We start from the raw sequence: 26,925 nt of genomic DNA, 5'->3' as shown, positions 1-26,925 counted from the left end.
ATGTTTAGTCTTTGGCGAATAGTTCCGAGCGAAACGCAGGATGCCAATTTAGATAAAATACATTAAATGAATGCGGAATTTTCGGTCGAAAGTTTAATTTGTGAGTCTAAACTATCTCGGGACAAACTACGTTAATGAATTCTAAGAATATATTTTTATATGCAAATACGGCTGTTGCAAGATTAGGTTGCCAAAATTCTTAAATAAATTGTAAAAATATGTATTTACTAACAATTGAAGCCGGAAATTCTTAACAGGTAATAAATAAGAGTTTCCACTAAACATTTACTAAGAAGATCATGTTTTAGAACATATTACTTCAAGTTCAATTAAAATTATGACACAAAAAGCATTAAAAAAATATAAAAAATAAAGAATAAGCTAATTATTAATAAAAAAAACTAACTATGGTTTTCATAAAGGCACTAATTATTATATTATTGTGCAATTAAATAGCTATCGAAAAAAAAATCAGCTCACGCAGTCATAGGCATTGTTTAGAGTGCATGGCATTTTTTAATGATCTTAAACGTTATTATTGAAAAATCGGTTTAGGTACATGTAAGAGAATTATTTCAACGTTGTTAACCCAGGGGGAGTTGTATAAAAAAATAGGTAATATATGATTATCGCGACGGGTGTTGTGAGAAATGGTCACAAACACGGCGCCAAAACGTTCAATAAATATGTTTAAATTTATGTTAGTAAGCCGTTCATAATTGAATACATCTTGCCGTGGGCATTTTTTACTAAGAACTGGTAGTATGCATTCATTCTTCTTCTTCTTTCTGTGCCATATCAGGTCTCCCCGACGTTGGCGATCACTCTAGAGTAGGCATTCCTGGACTATTCCTGGACAGCTGGACTAGCGCCTCAGCCCCGCGCACTCCCGCCAAGTCGCGGATGTTTCTCAGCCAGGGCATCTGTCGCCTTCCAACTCTACGCTTTCCCTCGATCTTTCCCACCAAGATCAACTGTAGAAGCGCATATTTGCTTCCGCGCATGATATGGTCCAGATATGCGAGTTTTCTCTGTTTTATTAATATTACAATTATTATAAACGACACAAAAAAAGTGTAGAAAAAAATCATAAAAACTAAAGTTCTTGATTAATTAGTACTGAGTATTGTACAACAAAATATTACGATTCAGGGACCACAAGAATCCGTACTGGGATATTAAAAAATGAACATTACGTTGCCACTATTTGCAGGACGCCTGTCAGTATCAATCCGGTAGTGGTAAATATTTTTTATAGAAAATAAATATTTGCGTTTTTATGATTTACCCAAACATTTAATTTTAAAGGCCATTTTCAACGAGTTGTAAATAACTCACCATTAGAAAATAGAATCAAGTTTGGGTAGTGGGATTCGAACCACAGACCTTTGGTTCGTTAGTCTGAGACACTAGCCACAGGACCACAACCCGATTATGTGGACATAAATGCAAATGTCATTTAGTCCAGTGAAAATGTTGAAATTTATATTGATTTTGTTAAAATCACGATGTTCTATATCAGGTGTTTCTCTGTAAAATAATTACATAAGAAATTTTTATTTCTTGCGATATGAAATTTTTATCGCATTTTGATCTATGGGCTGCGTGAGTTCAGTGTAATTTGGAGGATAAAATATAACTGTAATTTGTCCATTATCACTTATCAAATCGGGACAATTTGGATGGCCAGGGACATTATCGAGTAATAACAAGGCTTTTGTAGGCAGCTTTAGTTCTTCTATTCCCTCCTTCTTCAAAGTCAAATGAAAATTCAATAAATTAGTATTTTGCCATCTAATTAATTGCCAGCAACCAAAACTTTTATTGAAACTTCAGACTGGTCGATGTTTGTCACGACGAAACCCGGTTGGAAAAAAATATAAATAAAGGTGGAAAAACTAATAAAGCATTTTTCTTATTATGCTATTACAATTGTTGTGGTTAATGCATACAGCGCCATTATCTGTGAAAATCATGTAAAGGGCGCGGTACAATAAGTATCCCATCACGTCTTGCAGCTACATAGCAGACGGACGGTTGGGATTTTAGTTCATCGTTTCCAACTATGATAGAATTTAATAGATAGAAACTATAGCACGTCTTGCAGCTACAGAGCGCACGGACGGTATGAAATCTAATCCCCGTTTAGATAGTTTAGAAATGGACTTGTGTTTTAATTCATTTAAATTGTTTACAAATAAGAACTAGATTACAATGCGTCCTGCAACTACAGGGAGAATAAACGGTTGGAATTTTAGACCCTATTTACAAAATTTTATAGCGCGGAGTAATTTGATAGTTGATGACATTTATACATGGAAGCTAGATTAACAAACCCCTTCCAGGTACAAAGCGCTCGGAGGAAAAGACTTCTAGGAACCAAAAAAAGATTTCAATACAAAATATACCCGTACATTGAGCAGAGAAGTTAGTTTGTCAAATGTTCATTATAAAAAGTAAACAATATTTTAACATAAAATGAATAAAAACGACTTTGTTTTTAACCACTTATTGTTAATATTTTCTACTGACCGGTTTCAAAGCTATACAAGCTTCTTTATCAAGATATACTTAACTAATGAATTCTATCCTATTTTATTTTATCAGTATTATGCAGTGTATGGAACTAATAAATCAAGTCTTTTTGTCTTGTAAGGATAGTAATGTGAGATGGATACGCTCAAAACTAGACAGGAGTGGACTAAAGGAAATATTGTTTATTTGTTTTTTTTTTTCGTATTATAAATCGCCTTTTTAATTTCTAAGATTTCCAATATCAAGGAACTTTAAATCCAGTGGTTTGCGAATTCAGAAATAAAAATATTTAGGCACCTTGAGTGTTCTTTTACTCTAATACTAAAGTTTCTTTTAGTTTTTCCAATGTACTTGTAGATTGAGTCGCAATCATTACAGTTTACTTGGTACATGCCAGATTTATTATATTTAGGGACTTTGTCTTTGTGAAATTTTTACAATGTTCCTATATTATTAGTTTTGTTGAATGCAGGTTTAATGTTTGATGGTATGGAATTATATAATTGTTTAGAAAAAAAATCATTTATAAAAAAAATTCGCCTCCATTGTTTAATGCTTCAAATATAAAAATTAATATTTTAATATATAATATAATTGATAACAAAGTAAGGAAGCTACGACCGTGAATTCTACAAGCGGAAAGTTCCATTAAAAAAATGTCAGTAGAGAAAGTCAATCGATTAAAAACTTTTCTAATTTACTGAAAATTAAAACAGGCTATTGTTACGGGCAAATTTTTGGCGTAAGGGGGAATTCACAAAACAGAGATTATTTATTTTATTTTTTATTCGGATAACCAACAGCTACATTATTTATTAAACAAATAAAACAAATAACAGATAAGTCGATTATTCTAATTATCAACCAACAGAAGTCATTATAATAAGCGATTTTAGATGAAGACTATCCTAACCAGAGGACGCTCCTTATTCATTTTCTAAATCACTAGTTTATATCGATTCCCTAAATATAATAAATAAATAAATAATTGAACTGTTTTAAACCCAAACAAAACTACGGGAAATTGGATATAAAACATATGTTTAATTGTACGGCGAAGTTTCTTGAAAATGTATAAAAATGAACTACTTTGAATGACGTTACAAGTTCTCGTGAAATGATAGTGTTATGATAAATTTCCGGTTTACGGGAAGTCAATTAACCAATCAGCAGAACTCACCGTAGAGAACTTGTGACGTCAAAGGCGGAGTAATTTTAAAACTAAAAAAAAATCATAGCGCTGATAATACGAAACGCAAAAAAATGGCTCAGTTTTATAGTCTATTAACAAATAAAATAAAAATATTTTAAAAAAAAAACTACTGAATTTACTAATGTATAAAATGTGTTATATTGGTGTTTTTTGTGGATGTTTCTTGATAAAACTTCAGAGTTAATTATAAAATTATAAATAAAGCTTCTGAGTTTAGTTTCACTTTTATTTCATTTTGAGCAACGAGCGCTTCCGCCTAAGAAGGCATCTTCAGGACTAGCTTTTTGGGCGAAAGCGCTCGTTAGTCAAAATTAAATAAGAGTGAAACTAAACCAAGAAGTTTTATTGATAATTTTATTTATAATTTTATCTAAATCTATGTTTTTTTTTTTATTTAAAGTAGTTTATCGCACTAAACACAGTAATTGCTAGTAAAAATACGAGTCGAAGCTGGACTAGCAGTGCACAACGGAGTTTTAGTCCCAACACTTGAGTATGGAAGTGACACGCGGGGCTGAAGAGGAAGGACGAACGCAGAGTGAATGGGTTTGAAATGCGATCTCTTGGTCTTCCTTGTCCTACATTACCATTCATTCTTTCGTCATCCATTCGTTCTACATGACCAAACCATCCTAGTGCCTCAATCCTAATATTATTAATTATAACTGTCTCAGATTTGCACTCTCGCCTGATATTATCATTCGTAATGCTGTCATACATTGATTTCCCACACATTTGTCTAAATGATTAGCATTTCGACCGCGTTCAGTGAAGTTCAGTCTGCTTTCATCCTTTTTTACTATTATTATTTTGGATAACTTGTACAGCGCCATTTTCGTAATGTAATATCTCAACGGCGCTTTACAAAGTGGTTATATAAAGAAATAAATTTAATTTCAACTTTTTTAATTTAAGAAAAACAATGTACTTTGTCATCACATGATAAAGATTTATTTAAATGATTTAGAGAACAAGTGGGTTTTAAGTTTTTTCCGAAACACCACTTCAATCTTGCAGTTTCGCACCTCTGCTGGGAGAGTATTCCATGCCGTAGGGCCTGCGACCGCAAATGCACGTTCGCAGAATTTAGTGCGCTGTTTGCGTAGAGGTATAATAACTTTTCCTCTCGACGTAGATGTAACTGATCTAAGCGTAAGACGTCTGTCAGCTAGTTCATCTGGAATGCAGAGTTCCCTTAGATATTCTGGAGCAGAGTTGTGCAGTGACCTATACATAAGTCAACAGAGTTTGTATTCCACCCTCTGTGGTAAACTTAGCCAGTTTAATTCCCGAAGTAGTGGAGTTCCTCTACCAACTCCACGTTTCACTTCGATACATAAGTATTAGGACTGATAATACGTTGTGCACTGCCAGTCTAGCTTACATGCATGATTATGGGATTTATCTTTTGGTGGCTTATATGAAAGGCGTCGGAGTTAGGTGATTAAAAAATAATGGCAATAAAATTTAATCCGACGTTACTGAATTCATAAAATTACTATAATGGACATAGGCTATCGTGATACAAATAAATACCGTTTTTGCTACCATTCGTGTTTGCAACATTTACGAAGAAAAAAAAAATCTAAATTCAAACAAAGGGTTAAGAAATATGTGTTATATAACTTGAAATATCCGTACATTGTTATTATTAGAGCACACACAATAATATGTTTATGCGGGCCCTATTTCAAGATTCAAAATAAAAGTAAATACATAAATAATATGGTCACGAGAGTATGAATGACAGTATCCGACAAAGGCCCTCCATACAATTTGCCAAACGCACTGTGAAAGGGGCAGTGAGAATAGTAGAGTTAAATTCAATTAAAAACGCGATATTTAAAAACATATTTTTTAAAGGTAACTCGATTACTGATAAGATACGTCTTGCTTTTTTGCATGAGTAAAACCGATAGGAAGACCCATGGTCTAAAGCGGTTTAGGGTATGTGGAGAAATGTACTTCCACTACCAAGCTTCGACTGACATATTTTTATTTGCAAGTGCTCAGTGCGCCGATCATTTTGTTGCCCGCATAAACTCTTCTTTCAACATTTTTTTTACTCTTCCATCTCTTGAAAACGTGCTTTCCAGATACACGTATGAGCTTAAAGTATTTTTTTGTTTTTAATTTTAATATTCGGATACCACACCCAATGATGTATACGGCACTGCGCTAGGTTTTTGCGTGTATTATATCCAAACCTATTTAATTCAGTAAAAAGTGCAAGACTATGCAAGGATAATGGATACACTAAAAACTGTATTTTGAGCATTATCATTGCTTCGGTGGATGGCTGATATTGTATAGTCCTTTGGTGTAAGGTTTCGGCTGGACACAATAGAGATTAGGCGCCACTATTTATCTTAATGCGAGACTCGGGAGGCAAACAGCACAGCCACAAATAAATAAGTGCGGAAAGCAAAGACGGATACAGTATGTTTGAAAGTGATTCACTTAACCAGTCGATAACAAACCACAGGCCCTTTAAAACCTAGATTAATATAAATTAAATTATAATAATAGAAATTCTGTATATACAGTACATTCACGGAGACCGGACCGCTGTACGTGTGCATGTGCGAACCACGGACCTACTGCGTGATATTACGTGATTGACCCATTTTACACCATGGCAAAAATCCACTCTGCGTGATAAAATAACATAGGGTGGATTGATATTTTATCATTATCATTCCCTTTCCGCACCTAATGGTGCATAAGGCACTGCATTGGTACATCAATCGCAGCGTATATTTTTTTTTTGTTACATGCAGGTAAAATGATCAGTCTTACGTTTCACATAACAGTCCAAGGACTATGAAATATTCTAGTGTAAAAACACCCTTTGAAATAAATGTTTCATGTCACCGATGTCGGGAATCGAACCCGAGACCTCTTGCATGGTAAGCATACGTGCTTACCACTACACCTCGAGGCCGCGGATTAAAATTTATTGAATTATAATTATTTTTTATTATACATGCTTATTTTATGCCAGGCAAACGCAGTAATTAGTGTTCCATGAGGCAGACCAACCTCGACTCGATTTCGTTTTGCAGGATTTATACCTGACAGTAGCCACTGAATACATTTTTTTTTCTTCGTAGGTCTTATTTTTAGTCCCTAATTGAGTATCGGTAAGTCCTGGGAATGTAATATATGATTTATAAGTAAAAAACAAATGAAAAAAATTATAATAAATACCAATGCACCCAAATTTTAGTGGAAAAAGGGGCGCACAAATATATTCTTATGAATGCTCTAGTAATAAAAAAACTGTATATACGTGTCTCATTTACAAATAATTTTATATGCCATATGTCTTAACATTAAGTAAATGATATTCATAATAAAAATACATTCTTTACTGCCTTAGAAAGGGGAAGCTATCCCTAGTTATGCAGTTTAGGATGACTCACCAGCAAAAAATATATGTACACTTTTTTTTTTTTTTTAATATGTGTGTATACTTTTACCACTCAATAACCCATTGTATAAATAATGAGATGTAAATTGCTGTAATAAATATGTAACAACAAAAAAAAAAAAACAAAAGAAAATCACACAAACGGGAACACGTTTGTGTGAAGAAAAGTCAGACTGCATTTTCTCTTAAGACAGCTAAAAAAATCTCCCTGGAAACGGTGCTGTAATGTCGTGTTACATTCAGCAAAAGGCGACATTTAAAAAAATATTTTTTTTAATATACAAAAACGAACAAATAACACACCAATATTATAATTCTTAATGTTTTTTCCATAATTTGTAAGAATAATCATTTAATTTAGGCCTGTAATTGAAAAATACTACTTCTTTATTTAAAAAAAAAAAGAGATACTTCAATATTCTTGTATTATAATATGTATTCGTAGATCATATCCACACATGGGTTTGAAATGCATCCGGTTATTTAATACAATTTGTAGAAGGTTTACAAATTGCAATTTATAACAGTGCCAGTATCAGGTGGAACTTTGTAATTTAAAGGTGTCGATATTTCGAGCCGTACTAACTTCAAACAACGATTCAATAATCCTGAACTGAATGTTCATTGATATTGCGACAGAGATGCGGGACTTTTATAAGAAGGGAATATGTGATAAGAGAAATGGACTTCCATCATCATTACCTTTTCGCACCTAATGGTGCATGGGGCACTGCATTGGTATACCAATCACAGCATACCTTGATCATTTTTGTTATATGAAGATCAGCTGATCAGTCTTACGCTTCAGGAACCAGTCCAGGGACGATGAAATATTCTGGTGTGAAAACCCCAATTAAATAAATATTTCATTTCAACCATGTCGGGAATCGAACCCGAGACCTGTTGCATGGCAGGCAAACGCGGTGAACATTACAACAGGAGAACGACTTTTTAATTATTACTCTGAGGTTCCTATTGATCTGTCATATTTCTTCTCATGCACGCGCGCCGATTATTCTGACTTATGTCCATCTTCAAGTATTGGTTGGATTTGATTATGCCGTGTCTTTCTTGTTTTTCCTCGATTCCTGCATCTATCAACATTCGTATCGTGTTTCCCGTTCTTTCATTGTATGGTAAAATGATCTAAAACCTTGTCCCGTATTTTTGCTCAAAAAGCGACCCATGCGGCAACGCCGATAAAAGTGAAGAAAAAAAATGTAATTTCGACAGTTTTGGATTTTAGGATATAATTTTTAGGCTTCCTTTATTTTTTGACGTTTCTTCGTGCGAATTCCCGCCAAAATCGCAGAGGCGCCGCCATTGTTAAGTAAAAACAGCTGACTGCCGCCAAAATTCCAGTCATAAGGCCCGGCAGGCCTCCGCCCTCTACCTGTTTCGGGTCCACCCTCGTTTCCGAGAAAGGGACTCGGAATGTACGTACCTACGTGTATAATCATGTGTAGGTATCCGAACTCGATCTGACCAGAACTCAGCTGTTCGACTTAACCCACAGTTAGAGGAGAGAGAGTTCTAGAGAGACTCCGCAGTTTTGCGGTTAAACTTCAAAAGATAGGATCGTCTATAAATTTCTTTTCAATAGCGAGACGAGGCCGACATGCTGGTATGGTGGTTGGAATCCAAAAGATTAAATAAAAAGAATTGTATAATATATATTATTTATATTACATACACATACGGTATTTCCCCGCACTCTTGTGAATACGGCTCTGTTTTCAATCACCCATGGAAATAAATGTTAGGATTCGACGAACAAGCATGTTGTTCATTTGAATTTATCAATTACGAATACTACGCCCATATTAAATTTAATTCGTCCATTAAACAAAATATCGCAAAAACAAAATATTTAAATATCGGGAGAAAAAATATACCCAAGAATACAGAATAATTATTTATAATCTAGCCATATATTCTGTGGATAAAATAAAGTCTCTCGGAGTTTACGTGGAGCTGAATATTGCGTAACAAAAAAAATCAATTCTGGGAAGATTAAGAAATGTAATAGCTATAAAGAGTGGTGTTCTTATCTATTAAACAATCGTATGTCCACACATAAATTACTGTTCTTCCATTCTTTTTTTACGTAATGAAGGAGAAATTAAAATTAAAAATATACTAATTCTTTAAAATAAGGCGATGAGAGTTATACTCAAAAGAAATATGTATTCTAATGTAGAAAGGATGCATAAAGAAATTTGCTTGCTAACGGCAATTTTTTTTTCTTAAAATAATTAAGGGGATAAATGTAACAAAAACTATAATCAACCAACTTGAACCAACAATGTCCTGCATATGAAAATAGAGATAAAAAGTATATATTACCAATGAGGAGAAAAACAGTCTCAAAACTCGTTCAAAACACATTAAAAAAACAATTGTACGAGGGATTGAAGCAGAAAGAAATGAATGCACTGAAATATTAAAAATATAAATCATTATGTTAAGGATGCCTCCACAGTGTAATGTCTAAAAGCCCATGACTCGAGCACGAAATTTTCCAAAAAAAATATAATGTGGTTTGTTACGAGCCTGGGTGTTCTGTGATGCAATTAAACACTGTAATTGGACCTTCCGGGCTGTTGTGGTGTAAAAAAAATTAAATATTTTGAGTTTGTCCAAATTTTAGTAGACAAGGACTGGATTCAACTCTGAGGGGAGCTGTTAATATTAACATATTACAACATAGGCAAATAATATTTTAGAGAGGGTAATATAGAAGTCTAGGCATCGACAGGGCTTATGACCTGTCATTGTCTGGTTTAAGTGGCCACTTTACACACTTCGGAACATTCACCATTCTGCCCATATTCGAACATCTATATTCCTTCAATTCTTTCATCTGTTGATGTTTGTTAAGTTAGTAAAGTGGCCACTTGAACCAGCCAATGACAGGTCATAAGCCCTGTAGATGCCTAGACTTCTATATTACCTTCTGTAAATGTTCTTCACCTATGTTGTAAAATGTTAAAAAAACACACTTTTTCCATAAAGGAGATGTTTTTAATTTTAATTTAATTGTGCAATGAACTTTGCTGGACATGTTTAAGTATGTTTTCAATGTGATCCTAATTCGCTGTATTATTTCAAAAGAATAAAATCTGGCACTCATTAATCCGGGTTATTTCAGTTTTACTAGTTTTAATAAGTTGATTTCAAATTAACCATATTTAACACAAATAATTTGGTAATTTATCATTATTATTGTCCGGTGAAACAAAGGAACGGAAATTTTTAGTTTGTTTTAATTATGAGGAATTACCGGACCATTTGGGGTTTCACGCGACTGTTATTTGGAAAGATAAATTATTTATGGACAGGTAAAAAAAACGTCAAAAAAGATAATACTTTTAAGAACAGGAACGCGAGGCAGGGGATGAAATTAGGCGGGAAACCACCATTGACACGAGATTGGCCATTTTGGGAAAATAAAACAAATGAGGTTACATTTATTAATGTTAAGTCGTTGAATTAATATATTAGAAATCAATAATATTAACTTTGTAATTATTAGTAAAAAAATATTGTAAAATCTACTCCTATCGCACAACACCCTTAATGGAAAATTGAAAATAAAAATTTGTATTTAAAAATATCACATTTGACGTAAGTGCAATAAATAATAACTTGAAATAGCGTCATTATAATTTATAACCCATTTATTTCTGTGTCCAGGCGGATGGAGAATACAGTTCTGTGGGTGACGAGTGTTTATAACTCGATGGCTGTTCTCAGGTAAAAATCCTCATTGAGTAGTGAAAAGCCACGTTCGTACCATTCTTGAGTCCTGGGTCCGATTCCTGACAGGGTAGACGTGAAATATTGATTTTGGTTGTTTAAAACGCAATATTTCATTGTTTCTGTACTGGCACCCGAAGCGTAGGACTGATTACCTTACCTTTATTTAACAGATGATCGAAATACACTGCATTTGGTTTACAAGTGCGGTGCCCTATGTACCACTGGGAGCGGAAAGGGGAATGATGATGAAAACCCATAACCTCAATTTTTTTGTAGATAATATAAAAAAATATGTTCAGCGCCCATGAAGGTTATTTACTGAAAATGACGCTCTGAAAGTTCTTAAATTATGCTTAGAATTGAGATATTTAATTAAAACAATAAATATTTTGTCAATTGGGCAAAGAATACTAAATTAAAACACACGTGTCACGTAAGATCAGTTTGAAGATGTCAGTTAGAGGGTGAATTTGTCAAATAAATAAATGGAATGTCTACCGAGTGGTTGAAAATTGTTCCTATACGCTCGTCAATGAGTAAACATGTGAATGTTTTAACCTGATGTTGATCTCCTGTCGTAGCATTTGTGATAACTAATGCGCTTTATCCTCTCTGCCTACCCCATCGGAGATCGAGCATGCTGGGATGCACTCGTGTGTTGACACGCAGATGTCTCTCGCGCATACAAAACCACAAAATATAATGAGACTTAACGTTGAAAAAATATAATATATTATGATACTCGAACACTCGCTATACGTTAGCACGTCACAAAACAGCCCAACTGGTCACAAACACAAAAAGTAAAACCGAGGGGGGTTTTTTCAAACAATTTTTTTGGTACGAGGGTTCCTAATCGTGAACCCCCGGTTTCTCACTTTACGACACTCGACACTAACTCGCCGCTACTCGTGTCAACGCGACCGCACCGCGCGAAGGACGAAATCGGACTGAATTCGGAGTTCACTAGTTGCCGATTTCGCCGAAGTGCGGCCGATCCTGGCCGAACGAGTTCGGATTCGGAACGCGAGCCTCAGAGCTTACAGAAAGCGCGAGTTTCCTAGACCTTACTTTGTTCAGAACGTATTATGACGGAAAAAAACAACTTAACACATTTACGAAGAAAAAAATCAACATTTTAGCTCAACCTTAAGACACGTGTTAAAAGAATTTATAAATTATGTTTATATATCCATAATGTAAATATAAGAATATGTGCGCACTATTTTAAGATTTTTAAAAATAAAAATTCATTATTGTATGTTTCGAAGCTCGCATTAAGAACTTCTAGCGTGCGAAGAAATTATTATAAACAGCGATATTTTTACTTATTAGGTCACAAAATAACTAATAAAAAAATCGCTTTATAATATATGATTTTATTTAGATAACGTGAAAAAAACGTATTTAAACAGGCACATTAAAAAGTATAAATTATCAGCTAAAACTATACTAGAATTAAAGAACACGGCGGAGAAAAGGCGGAATACACCTTCAGAGGCATATTGTAATTATATTATTTATAAGTTACGTCATCCATAGTAAATTAATCTGAAAAATGGATGGAGTGGTATAACTGTTAACTGTTTTCTGTATGCTGATGATGCCGTACTTTTGCTAGCAGCAAAGAAGACCTGCAATTCTTGTGTAACAAAAGTCTACGATGTATGCAAGAAAAGCGATTTCATTATGAATGTTGATATATCGAAAGTGATGGTTTATGAAATTGATGAAAACTTACTAAATGTGAGATCAGTGTGAAGGGGGATATTCTGAATCAGGTAGAAGAATTTGTGCATCTGGGAAATATTTTTACTAGGGATGGAAAAACTGAGAAAGATTTGGAAAGGAGGGTGAGTGCCGGAAATAGGGTGAACGGTGCACTGAAATCTACTTAGGTAAACAAATATTTATAGCAGGAGGAAAAACTAGTAGTTCACAATAGAGCTCTAGTGCCAGCTCTGATGTATGGGAGCGAAGTATAGAATTGGAAAAATGATGATGAAAGTAGGTTAAATGCTGTCGAAATGTGATCCTTCAGGCGAATGTGTGGTAAAAATGTGTGATAGGTGCACAAATATCGAGATCCGTGATCTGTGTAAGGCTGAGACATGCATTATCGACAAAATCAAGATAGGGGTGCTGCGTTGGTTTGGACATGTAGAGCGAATGGACAACAAAAGAACGGCTAAAAGGATCTGCGATGCGAATGTCGATGGATGCAGAAAACAAGGAAGACCGAGAAAGACATGGCACGATCAACTCCATCAAATACTTGAAGATGAACATGTCAAGAGTAGAAACAATCGGCGTGCGTGCATGAGAAGATGTATGAATGCAGAGGAAGCGAAGTCTGTATGCAAAAAGTGAAATGGCGTTCAATCCTCTCTGCCTACCCCTACGGGGAAACTGCGAGTGGTTTGTTTTAAAAATAGATTCAGTTACCGTTTAACAGACGCTAGTCTAGAAAGATAACTGAGTCATTTAGTAATGTACATTTTATATAAATAAAAATCATATAACATTAAAATAAATAGGTTAACTTTTAAAAAAAGTTAAAAAGTAAAAGTTTATATTTAAACCTGAGGATGGGTAATACCGATTACCCGAAACTAGTCGTGTTTTAATGTATTAAACTCTTGTGAGGTAAATTTACAAAGTGTTTTATTTTAAATAAATATCACAATCTATATGAATTTTAATCCCCTCTAAGGAATCGTGACGCAATTTTTTGAAAACATAAAAATACAAACACAAGATATTCCCTACAGAGGATTATTTTGGAAACTTTTTAAAGCAATCAAGGTGGGCATATTATTCGGAATGTTCTGAATTGGACAATAGAGTGGAAAGACCCTTTAAAAGCTTCAAGTAAACCCTGAAAGAAGCATCACGCAACGCGGAACGTGTATTATAGTTGAAATTCATCAAAAGGGCAAACACGACACACAGAAACGGTTTTACAATGCTTTGATAGATCAAGACTTGTCGCTTCTGCGATTATTCTAGGGACTAAACGTCCGCACGAAACTTTAAAATATGTTAAAAAAACTTTGTTCGCATCCTTCCCCTGACCTATTCTTCCCATGACTTTTCGGGTATGCATACAATAACATGGCTGTCCACTTGAGAATTCTCATATGCGAGGATGAGGATATTCACAAATTCACAAAATAAGCGACCTAACAAGATTGTAGACGACAGATTTCAGATAAAATTCAATTGGATATTTTGGCATTTATAACTTTCATGACTTCATTAGTATTCAGATTTCTTCGTGAAATAACTACAGTACCTCTATCGACCCATTTTTCCTTGAATCTTTCGTCTGTTGACTTGTTACTATCCGTGGCCCTTTTATAGGTCCTGTCGGGTGTACAGATCTGGTAGCTTCCAAAAAAAAATTCACGGCTTTTTTTCTTAATTTAATATTCATTATTTCATAAGAAATCTTACGGTTTATAATTGTCTAGCAGGTAAGTATTACAAACTTCGCGACATTTCGATACTAACGATAAATTCACATAAAAAAATAGTGCAAGTTGTAAATAAATTACATCATAATGTACTTTTAATGAAACCTTTCATTTAAATGAATACTTAAACCAGCCAATTACAGGTCATAGGCCCTGTAAATGCCTAGACTTCCATATTCCTTCTCAAAAATGTTTTTCCTCTCTATTGCAACAAATTTAGATCTAGCGAGGAAATCCAGCCAGTCTGCAAACATTTAGACATACTCAAAACATCGTTGAATTGATGAACTAATAAAAGTAGAGGAATAAAAATAGGAAAATTGTTTTCAGGCGTTGCCTTGTAGGTGAATTGGTTCAGCCGGATGAATTTCACCCACACGATAAAGGTTTCAGCTCTTTTACTTCACAAAAGTCAACAGATAGAAGAGTTGAGGAAATGTGGATGTTTAAATATAGGCAGAATGGTGAATGTTACACAGTGAGTAAAACGGCCACTTAAACCAGCCAATGGCAGTTCATAAGCATTGTAAATGCCTGGACGTTCATATTCCCTTCTTAAAAATGTTTTGCCTCTCTGTTGCAACAAATTTAGACAAAATATACCAACCAACTATCCCTATACAGGGGGTTCTTTAAACCCTGTCACATCTGAAACCACGATGATCAGTATGGGCAAGAAGACATATTGGCACATTAAAATAAATTTTTAGAACGAATAAAATTTACAAAAACGAAATGTAAAAAAAAAAAAATGGTTGCTTACTTCTGCAGGGGAGAAACGAGGAGGGGGAGGGGGGAGTCTAACACACAGTCAACAGCGCGGCCGCGCCCTCCTCGCTTCTCCCCTACAGAAGTAAGCAGCCATTGGTTTTTTCTAAATTTTTTTAAAAAATTTTCTTCGTTCTAAATTTTTTTTTAATGTGCTAAAATGTCTTCTTGCCCATACTGATCATTATGATTTCGGATGTGACAGGGTTTAAAGAACAACCTGTATAGCCAAATATAGATTGCAATAGCCTAACTAAAATAACATAACGGAAAAATCATTCTAAATCAACAACTAGTTAAGGGTTTAGTCGGCAACCAGCAGCCACCGTGCTCTAGGCAGAGCTAAGGGAAAATATGTGCAGCTTTAGCATACATTCGGGCAGTGCCGCACCTATCCAGCCTCAGTCTAATAAAAAAAATGGCAGTGTTGGCCGGGCGAGTGTGTTTTTTGCGTTGCCTGCGCTAGCACTGAGATTGTAAGGTCTTACTTTCATTTTCATTATTGAATTATATAACACTAGCGGACCCTACAAAAGTTGGTCTGCCCGAACGTTGGCTAGCCTGCTTTTAGCTAGTTTAGCAAACGTTGTTTCGATATTCGAATTTTCGATAAACTATTTACTAATTTAGACATTCTTACACCGCCAGCCGGGTGCTGACGTGAGATTAACATTTAATTCGAAACCAAAAGAAATGAAAATAAAAAATGCCTGATTATGTCGTGAAAGCGTGCAAAAACTGTTCGGATAAAGGGAAAAAGACTTTTAATTGATAAGTAGGTACCTAGATACTTGTTTGTGATTGGATTTCAGAACTAAGAATGATAATTATTCAAATATAGTATTTAAGTAGAATTAAGTATACAGGTATTGTCGAATTCCAAAATACAAAACAATTAAATTTCAAATAAAGATTATATTGCAAACATCAAACTCTGCTCTTCTAACAACAGCGGTGCACTTAATGTATGTATGCAATCTTCGAAAATGTATGAAATGTCAGTTAATATTATTTTATCATTACTGAAAATTCATAAAAAGGAAATAAATGAGTAGAAATTATAAGGAATTTAAGGAAATAATCTGATTGAAATCCATAAAAAGATCATTTTGTTTGTAAACATTCAAAAGCAAACGTTTTTTAAACACAAAAAACAACATCCTTCCATTTTTTTGTATATGCATTCTCGTCGAATGCAACCCTGGTATATCAATGAATAAAACATGTATTCTCCTAAATTTTTTTACAGATTAGATCGAAGATTTTAAGATCTACAAACATACGCAGCGCAAAGCTCACTATTATGCAAAAAACCACACGTAAATCGGTTAAGTCGTTTATGAGTAGTTCAGTGACATCACACGTACATAATAATTATGTATATAAATATGATGATACTGTCATTGTTAACTTAGTATGTAAATTATGCGCTAGCATCGCATTCTCTACCCTCTAGAAAGCGTTTAGAATCGTACTGCTGGTCTCGAAATTTCGATACTAGCATCTGAAGACTTGAAATTCAGAGTCTTGAGTCTTGAATGGAAGCCCTAATTCATCGTGTCCTCTACTCAGTTTTGAAAAAAAATGACACTTAATGAGTTCTGGCAGTGTGGTGTACCTATTACATATGCTGAATCAAATTCCGTTGTCTGGCTGAAGTTTTGCTTAGAAAGGGTAAATGTATTGTACGGCGTAGGTACCTAATTTATTTAACACGGAAGGGACATTATTTATTATAACACGTGAATCCTTTCCCGGTAGGACCTGTTTCTCGACCACTTCCGTTTTACATCTCGGATCTTTTTGGTCGCAGTAGGAACGGCTTACGTAATAAGTTGTAACCTCTATACTTTTATATAAATTGTTAGGCCCGTGTTAAAATGGTATCGCGCCCTTGGATACAATTAAAAATAAATGTATTTTTTTAAGAGTTAAAATTATTAGAGTTTTTACATATTTTTTGTAAACACAAGCGCAGGATTTGAGACCCCAGTAGCTTAATTACAAATAACTATCGACATGCTTAAAAACATGCTAAGCATTTGAGCGATCACAATGAACAATAATGAACATGCTTAAGTTATCGCAGTCATAAATCAACGCGAGTGTAATCTCTAAGTCAACGCTCGTGTCGGTTTGTTTTTTGTTTTCCTAGTAAATAAATACAGTTCATTGCCGAAAAATCGGCGTTTACTATAAAAAACACTACAATATATTGTAAGGAGTAGCAAAATAGTAAGGAGTATCTAATATAAAAAAGTAAAAATTGTATTACAAACAATTACTATGGCGACTGCTTTAATTGACATTTGACTTGCCGACCGCCGGCTAAATGCAATAAATAGCATGATAAATAATAAATAAATAAAAATAGCAGTTTTGGAATATTTTCCATATTTACACCGGTAAAATTCAAATATTTGATAGCGCAATAGGATTATACGTCGCGAAACGTTAATATTTTGACATTAAATATTATGTGTTCACGGATGTTCCATTGTGATCGCGAATACGATGAACAACCATGGAGAGAAATCGTTATCACGTCGATAGTCATTTGTGATTGAGCCACAGGGAGGTTACCAAGGTTAATAGATGATTATTAGACATCGGATTATACCTATGCATTTGCATATGCAAATTATTATTATTATTATAGTTAAATAATGTATATAGTGCCATTTTTGTGAAAATAATTTCAAGGGCGCTGTACAGTAAATAAATATACTAGCGCGTCTTGCAGCTACAGAGCGCATGGACGATGGGATTCTTGTTTCTCGTTTCCAATCATGATCTATTTTAATTATAACAGATCAATCTTGTAACTCCCTAGGGGATGGAATCTAGCTTTGTCTGTAAACATTTGCGTATACTCAAAATATTGCTGATTAATAACAATGTTCGTCACACGCGCTGACTTCTCTATTGTCGCTTCCTTCCTCAAAACCTCTTATCTGCAATCACATCTACGCTCTAGGAGCGACAAATTAGTATTCAGAAGAAAGTTTAGGACTCCAACAATAGCAGGATGGGCTGGCCGAAACGGGGTAGGATACTGTCGCTTAGGGTGTTCTGTCGAGCGGAATTCCTGCCACAACCCTTCGGTACTGTTCTACGACAGGGGAGGTCTTCCGAACTTGGAACTTAAAACCGGCGTCTCCAATTTCGGGGAGGCAAGGCGTCGAAAAGCACGCGCAAATAAAATACAAAAATACACACAAACATAGTAAAAGTATTTCATTTTTATAAATGATCGCTTCGCGCTGTTTTACAAGTTGATTGCGTCAGACGAAAGTATAATTTGATACGGTGAGCAGTTTGAAGAAAAGGTCGGATGAATGTTCTCGACGTTTTTTATGAAATCTAGGCGATTTTTAACCCTTTTGAGGACTGACGTTGAGTAGTTAGAAAGTTTGACAGCAAAGGGGGTATTTTGTATACGTAAAGACAGGATGGCGGTATTTAGGTTCGAAATTGAGCGGGTTTAACCCAATCACGACGAAGATTTTTTTTTTAAATTTCATGTTAAATTTTTTTAGAATGGAAGAAGTAACAAAGTTACCTTTTTTTCAAAATGAAATAAAATTGTTGAGCCGACCCCTGGGAGCCCCTAGAAAAATATATACATAGAATCCCCTTTTATACTACAATACGTTTTAAAAAAACATTAATGTGTTTCCATAAAAAGTTTGTCAATTTCATGATCTAATATATTAAAATAAAATAAAATCACTTTGTTTTTATGTACCACTTATAATTGTATAATTTGACTACCAACTAGTTTCGGCAATACTATGCGTTCTTCAGGGTTCATTACAAACCAACATAACATATATAAATTTTTCACAGTGAGGGTAGAGTGAGCGTGGCTACGGGAGTAGAGAAGAGAGGGGGTTTGTGTGTGGATTTAGGGAGAGTGAACATATTTAAAATAGGACTATTACTAAGGTTTATTTGATTATTGATAATATTCAACTTTTTATTTACAGTCTTTCTAATCTCCAATATTTCAAAATAATCAAGTGCATATCTTTTTTTGTTTGTATGTACAACTTCGATGCCATCTTCATAGTTGAATGAGTGACTATTTTTTAGAATATGGTCAGAAAACTCAGAAAAATTATTATTCTTAAGACATCTCATAAGTTCTTTAAAAGTACGTGATGTTTTCCCTATATAAAATGACTTGCAGTCGTGGCACACCAACTTGTAAATGCCTGATCGATCTAATTCATCAGTTCTTTGTTAAGTGTTTTTTAGTATACTTTCTTTATTATTGGTTGTGTAAAATGCTGGTTTTATGTCATCCGGTTAAATTTTTATTTGAATAATTGTTAATGTATAAAAATCTTCTCCACCGTCTATTAATATTTAATTATTATTATTATTAATTTTATAATCATTATAAAATGTAAGACTTTTTGAAAAAAAAAATACAATAGGTTTCATATAAACATCCTCTATTTTTACATTTCGTAAAAAAAGTACCCTTTTTTCAACACTGAAATTGCAGCTCTGCTCACATCTTCACGAACGGGTGACTTCATAGCAACTAAAATTTAACGTGCGCGTGGGTGCATTGAGACTATCTAGAAATAACTATTAACTGGGTGATTATTGTCACAAGACAACTCAATATGACGGATATAAAGCCGATGCTGTTTTGAGTTCCATATGGAACTCTCGTCATGAATGGGTTGACAAAACAGTACCTAAATAACATAAAACTTAAAGGTTCGGGGAGTAAAAAATATAATAATTTATTTAAGTTTTTCATACTTTTTTGTAAGTAGGCGCAAAAATAAAATATGGAGTGTTAATTTGTGGCATAAAATGTAAATTATTATTATTTTTTGCTGGATTATTTTTATTTGTGGTCCCATGTTGTGATCGGAGATTCGAGGTTCGAATCCCACTCCAACTTTTTTTTTTATTAAATATATTTTTTTCTTTGCATTTTTCCTTCGTGTATACATAAGTTACAAATACAAAATAAAATATTACATAAACAAAAAACCCACAAAGGCATTGCCAGTGTGTGGGTATACGTTCAAGTTTAAATTTCAAAAAAAGGCTACTGGAAGAATACGATAGAAATCAACAAAAAAAGTGCCTGTATCAAAAGTTAGTCCCTGTTTTCTAAAAGCGAGTTATTTACAACTCGTTGAAAATGGCCTCCAAAATTGAAATATTTGGGTATACATATAAGAACGCAAATATTTTTTTTTTAATAAAAAAAATAAATGCGCCACGTTGTTCAGTGGTTAGTGCATTCGCCTTCTATGGATGTTGTCCTAGGTCCGATTCCTGGCAGGGTGGACGTAAATTATTGGTTTTAAAGGTGGTTCAACACTGCGATAGCGGAATACCAGGTATTTTTTTTTACAATTTTTAAGTAATAAGGGTCTATGAAATACTGTCCAGTAAAATATATTTATAAAAAAAATCATTCCCGCGAAAACGGTCATTGCATTCGCCACGCCCTAATACGTCACGATTCATGTAAATTTTGAAGTTTGTCTATGACCGTTTAAAGGAAATTACCCAGCCTCCATACAAAATGAACCCTTTTTATTATTAGAATGAAGTTCTAAGCCAAGTCTGTGAGATAATATTCAAACTCAAAACATCTATTTTATTTGTGGAACAAAACCTAATTATTATTATATTTCTCGTAATAATGTTCAAGTCAGAATGAAAAAAAGGTAGCAGGCAGACAAGCAAGGTTCAGAGAGAATAAAATACGAGCTTTGCTGGACAGTATTCAAATCCCTTCATGAAACGGCTCCAAAATACCTATCGGACCTTTGTATTGGGGAAAATACATGTCAAAGAAAATTTACTCTTAGGTCAGCATTTGATTCAGGGAGAGGAAAACTTGTCGAAATCCGGCGCTCCCCAAACACTAGATTTGGAGATCGTGCTTTTGCCATTGCCGGCCCCTCTGTCTGGAACCGATTGCCTTCAAACTTACGAATCATCGACAGTCCCAGTCAGTTCAGATCCCAACTAAAATCCCGCTTCTTTAGACTATCATAACCTCAATTTTAAATCTAGAAATATAATATATCACTTTAGTTTAGTTAGAATGTAAGTTTAGGTATACACTTGTAAAGCGCCCTTGAGGTAATTTTTCACAAAAATGGCGGTATAAAAATCAGCCAAATATTATTTTTATTATTATTAAGCTACTGCGCAGTATTATTGCTCCTGCCATAATGGCAGAAGGACTATCGGTTGCTGCTCCCATACTCCCATGTGATGTGTATGGTATGGTACATGGGCCTGCCATTCTTGCAAACATTCCTGCTGAAGGGTTAGTGGATATATTTGTTAGATCAGAAAAATTATAGAGGATAACATTAAATACAATATTTAATAGAGTGATTATTTTTATTTTTTTGTTTTATTTTCCTTCGTCTTTTAACAATGCACGTGAGACTAAAACGCAATTAACTACTATAACACCAATTTCTATAACAAAACAAAAGTGTGTGTGCGGAGCAACTACTGCTTTACAAAATTATCACAGGAATAGTTGACTGTACAGAACTACTTAGTTTAATAACAATACATGTGCCAGCCAGGATTTGTAGACGGTACCACCTGTTTCATGTACCAATAAGTAATACATCGTATGTTAGAATGCTTTTTTTCGTAGGACTTTTTCAGTGTACAATACAAAATTTAAAGATATAGATTACACAAACATCACTCTGTCAGATTTAAAATTTACACTAAAAATGCATTATGTAACTTAGACATTATAATAATAAATATGTACATCTCCCTTCCCCTCCTTATCCTCTCTTCAAGCATTCTTGTGCTAATCCCGCCCAATTTACAATAATTTACTGTTCTTAAAAAAATATATAAAAATCTTTGATTATTGAAAAATATTTACGAGTACATGAAAATAACATTTTTATATATATCAACTTATATGTATTTTTTTAATATGTAATATATTTTCTTTACTAACTTTGTATACTTTGTGGAAATCTGTTATTAGTTCTGAGTTTAAACACTATATCTGATTGTTTACTATAAATATTTATGTAGAACGGTTGATTTCCCAAATAAAATAAAATAAAACTGCATTACATCTACGCTGAGTTATACTTTAAGGCTAAATATTCAAACCTAAATATAATCTCAGAGAATCGACTTAGAACTTGGGTATATTAATAAAAAATGTTTATAATAATTGTCTCGGACTCACAGACCAAAGGTCCGTGGTTCGAATCCCACTCTACCCCAACTTGATTCCATTTTCTAATAGTGAGTTATTTACAACTCGTTGAAAATGGCCCTCAAAAATTAAATATTTGGGTAAATCATAAGAACGCAAATATTTCTTTTCTTCTAAAAAAAAAATAATAAAAAAAATAATGCTGAGTTCGATTTAAATAAGGAGCTTATATTTGTTGACCGGCAACATAAAATTAAGCCCAATCTGGGTGATCTCCTTTAAATATAATATCGTCACGAATCCTGACGTCACGATTGTCAAGGCCAAACATGTCGCGTATTTGTAGGGAAATGTTTTTTTCAATTTTTTTTTTCAAGTTATGTATCAAAGCATTTCTCCACAATATCCATATTCATTTTGAGAACACAATTCATTTTTCTAAATCCATTTCATATATTTGTATCGGTATTTGTACTAGGTATGTAATATTTCCCTGTTGTGCGGGTTTAAAATATATTTAGGAACATTTCTTCATATTTAACTCATAAAGTCAATTTTGGACTTGTGCAACATGTTGACATGTATGTATGTAATAAAAAATAATATGTTGTCGACGTGGTACTCTACCTCGCTGTCATAAACATTTGATTTAGACCAGTATGTAAAATTTTAATACAAATATATTTAAATGAACGCACACTAGGTTAAACACAAACATTATCATACTTAAATATAATATCACGAGGAAAACAGGTCTAATCCGCCAATTGAAAGGCAAAGTAGTTAAAATTATGAAAGGGAAAAATATCTCACGGGATATCTTTTAGCGAGCGGTGTTCAGAATAATGAACAAAGGGGTTGAAAAGTAATAGATAAATAGATTTACCTATCGTCATTGTAAAGAGTGACCTAAATGTCTGTATGGAAACGCGAAGAAGGGAGCAGAGAAGAGTGAAAGGGGGGATCTAAAGGTAAAGGATAGACAATGAAAGGTTAGAAGAAGGATATCAACATTTCGTGTAGGTCACAAATGAACAACTTTGCAAGAGCGTATAATTTATTTTTTACGCACACAAACATTGGGAAATATACATAAAGTTATACAAAACACTGTTAAAAACATAGTTCATAATATGTACGAGGATTTGAAGCCCTCAGTATCAAAAATGGCCAAACTGTTCCAAGAAGCTAAACTTTTAGAAATAAGACAAATATATTGTTTTCAATGTTTAAAATATATATTTAAGAACCAAAATATGTTTACAAGTAATTCAAATATATCAAGTCAAAAAAGGAACCGTGTGATAAAAATACCACATTGTAAAACGAGGCTAGCACAGAGATTTGCATATTTTATGGGCCCAAATTTTTAAAATTATTTTTTTACTGATAATGTTTAATTGATCCCTAACTTTTAAAATGTTCCTCTTTTTAAAAAACACGCACTATCCTGGATTCAAACTAAAGATATTAACTCTTTTTTTCTATGATATATTTTGTTTCCCCGATTTCCGATAAAATGCTTTTTTTGTGCCTAATAAGTACTTGTTATTTAATAACAAATTATTTCAGTCGATACATAAATGTGTAGTGGAGGAATACTGAAAATCTAAACCCAAGTTTTATGATATTTATAAAGATATTATAGTTATTAGACGCAATATGTACTAGCTACACATCACCGGGGAGGGGGGGTTAATCTTATCAATTATATCAAAGATGAATAAAAGGATAGGTAAGTGTGTCTGTGGAATATATAATATTGCGTAATTTTTGTTATTCGAGACATTTTCAAAGATGAAGACATGGAATATTTAAAGCCAATAAAAAAGGGAATACAGAAATAGTCACGTTCGAGATCTAAATCAGTGTAGATTCTAGGGAAGGAATCTACTCATAACTCGGGGGTTGATCTCGTAGAGAATTTGGTAATTGGTTTGGTTACAAACGAGGCGGAACACTTTGTTACACTTCGAGGAATTCCTCCTCCTTTCTAGTTCTCCTTCAACTTCCAAGAGGATCGGAATTACTATAAATAATGTGGCTGACAACAATAAATTTCAAATGAATCAATTTAAAAAGTTTTTTCAAAGAGGGGTTGATTAGCTGTTTCCTCTCTTCTATGCTTGTATTGAACGTTTTCTTTAATAATACATGCCGGTAGATTTTGAACATTTGTAAAATGGAGGGAAGTCTGTATGAAACTTGCGTCAGACTGCGACATACGTCAGTTTTCATACGTTTTCGCTTTTGCACTATTCATATCAAGAATAATAATTGTGACATTCTTATCAATTGTTATTCTAAATATTTCAAACAAACAAACCATCACGCTGTATAATTACAAAGCAATGAAATAAATTTTAATGAAATAAATTTCATAAAAAGTACATGTTTTTGTAAAATTCTAAACATATCTACTTTTACACATCTAGTAAATGTTATAACTGTAACTCTCCAAAAAAAGAGACTAACTCTTGTGCTTGGAGAGTGACTTACACTGTTTTAGTTGTTTATTAATAAGAGTTTATATAATTTTAAATACGAGTATATGAAAAGACAAAGAAAAACATAGCATATATAAAGAAAAAACATAAAACAATAATACATTCATACTAATTAAAATTTAATGTTGTTTTTACACGAGTTCAAAAAATTTCTTTAGATTTACTTTACATTTATTTGTTGATATATTATTTTTAATAGTTTTTAGTTCATTAGGAAGATTATTATAATTTTTTACACCTTTGAATACAAAGCTATTTTGACCATGACTTGTATGGAATTTAGGAATTTTAATATTATGCTGGTATCTGAGTGACTTATTCATTTCAAATTCTTTTCTTTTTTATATATTTGTTAGCTAGTTATCTACAAAAAAAACCGAGACGATTCTCTTATTAAGTTCATAATTTTAACGAAGCAGGAAAAAAATAGAGGCAATTCAGTTCATGATATACTGAACGTGTAATCGGTCGATATTTTATGATAGTCGTATAAAAAAATTCGTTGTTGCATTGTACCGTATCGGATTACGTCAATCCGATACGCAAGAAAAGTGTTCCAGTTTCTAACAATAAAGTAGTATCGCTTCTTGCGCCGTCATGCGCTTTCCCCGCACGTGATGCGAGATAATACGTACAAAACTAAGCAAGGACTCGACGTACCTGTAAAGCTCTTTCAAAGAAGATACAAGAAAGAAAAAAAAATACTAATTTGTATATTTTTTGGGTGATCCCGTGTAGTTCAATTTGTTCCTATGTTTCGGCAGTGGCGAACGGTGATTTTATTTACAGGTAAGCTGTATTTATATTTATTTGTACCTACATAGTAGGTACATAATATTATGATAGTGATATCTTTATATATAATTCCGCTGTACGTGTGATGTCACTGAACCCCTCCTAAACAGCTTAACCGATTTACGGGCGGTTCTCAAAGAAATATAGATCTTTGCGCTGTGCGTTTTCCTAGATATTAAAATCTTCAATCTAATATGCAAAAAATAAGTAAGGAGCATAAATGTTTTATTCATCGATCTACCAGGGTTGCGTTCGAGGAGAATGCATTTAGAAAAAAATTAAAAAAGTTTATTTTTGAATGTTTACAAACAGCAATTGTTTTTTGTGGATCTTAATCAGATTCTTTCCTTAAATTCCTTATTATTTCTACCCATTTAATTCTTTTTACTGGATTTTTGGTAATACTAAAATAATATTAAATTCAATACATTTTTAAAAATCGCATTCCTACATAAGTACACCCCTCTTTTGGTGAGAAGACCGGAGTTCGACGTTTGCAAAAAGAATGCCATATTTGAAAAAGTATTTATTTTATGTTTTAGAATTCAACCATAAACCAGTACCTACTTAAATGCAATATTTAGATATTAACAATTTTTAGTTTTGGAATTTAATCACAAACAAGTACCTAGGTACCTACTTATCAATAAAAAGTATTTTTTCAAGGCAAGCCAACGTTCGGGCAGGACAACGTCTGTCGGGTTCGCTAGTATATTATAAATTGCTATTTTTTCTGTGGTTCTGTGTGATAAAACAACTCTCATCTATGAAATCAATTCAAACAACGTAACTTCGTGATATTTTTTTTATTTTACCAGATAACATACAGTCATACATAATAAGTATTAAAAATAACGATTATCGAACATAAAAATACCAATTAAGTTTTCATAAATTATGCAAAATATGTAAACATTATTTATTATATTGTGTAGCTATATTATTCATTAATTTAAGATATAATGAAAGAACTTAACTGAGTTATCTTCGACTGTCTCTTTAAAGAAAAATCGATATTTGTGTACGAAAATGAATATATTTGCATGAACATTTAAAGTATCTTCATCAGTAACCTTTATTAACATTACATTAACAGTAAATTGAACATGTTTAAAAGAAAAAAAGTACGCATATTCTACTTTTCTTCCATTGTAATCGGGTCCCTGGACTAGCACACGAAGCGTAAAATTAATCACCTTACCTTCATTTGACAAATTATCATGACACACTACATTTTTTATACT

The 26,925-nt window shown here is 33.3% G+C and overlaps 1 protein-coding gene and 1 long non-coding RNA gene across 4 annotated transcripts in view; one reads left to right on the top strand and one right to left on the bottom strand.

The window, feature by feature from the left end:
• The window catches only part of Myb (proto-oncogene like protein Myb), a 59,239-nt gene extending 47,345 nt beyond the window's left edge, over positions 1-11,894 (bottom strand). For 2 of the 3 annotated variants that reach the window (XM_088241480.1, XM_088241487.1), the window contains exon 1: positions 11,502-11,894. In XM_088241480.1, the coding sequence (XP_088097606.1) occupies positions 11,502-11,527 (26 nt within the window). In that variant the 5' untranslated portion in view covers positions 11,528-11,894. The remainder of the gene's footprint in view (positions 1-11,501) is intronic. The other variant, XM_088241492.1, reaches the window with a different exon arrangement.
• Positions 11,895-25,605: 13,711 nt separating this feature from the next.
• Positions 25,606-26,925, top strand: part of LOC148284335 (uncharacterized) — a 39,131-nt gene continuing 37,811 nt past the window's right edge. Inside the window, exon 1 of the long non-coding RNA XR_015825110.1 lies at positions 25,606-25,675. This is a non-coding gene — a long non-coding RNA (uncharacterized LOC148284335). The remainder of the gene's footprint in view (positions 25,676-26,925) is intronic.

The sequence above is a fragment of the Micrasema longulum genome, unplaced genomic scaffold (genome assembly GCF_059751315.1).
Source record: "Micrasema longulum isolate JH-2025_06_02 unplaced genomic scaffold, ASM5975131v1 h1tg000130l, whole genome shotgun sequence".
Taxonomy (NCBI): Eukaryota; Metazoa; Arthropoda; class Insecta; order Trichoptera; family Brachycentridae; genus Micrasema; species Micrasema longulum.
The sequence above is the reverse complement of the archived record's forward strand: the minus strand, read 5'-3'. Positions and strand labels throughout refer to the sequence as shown.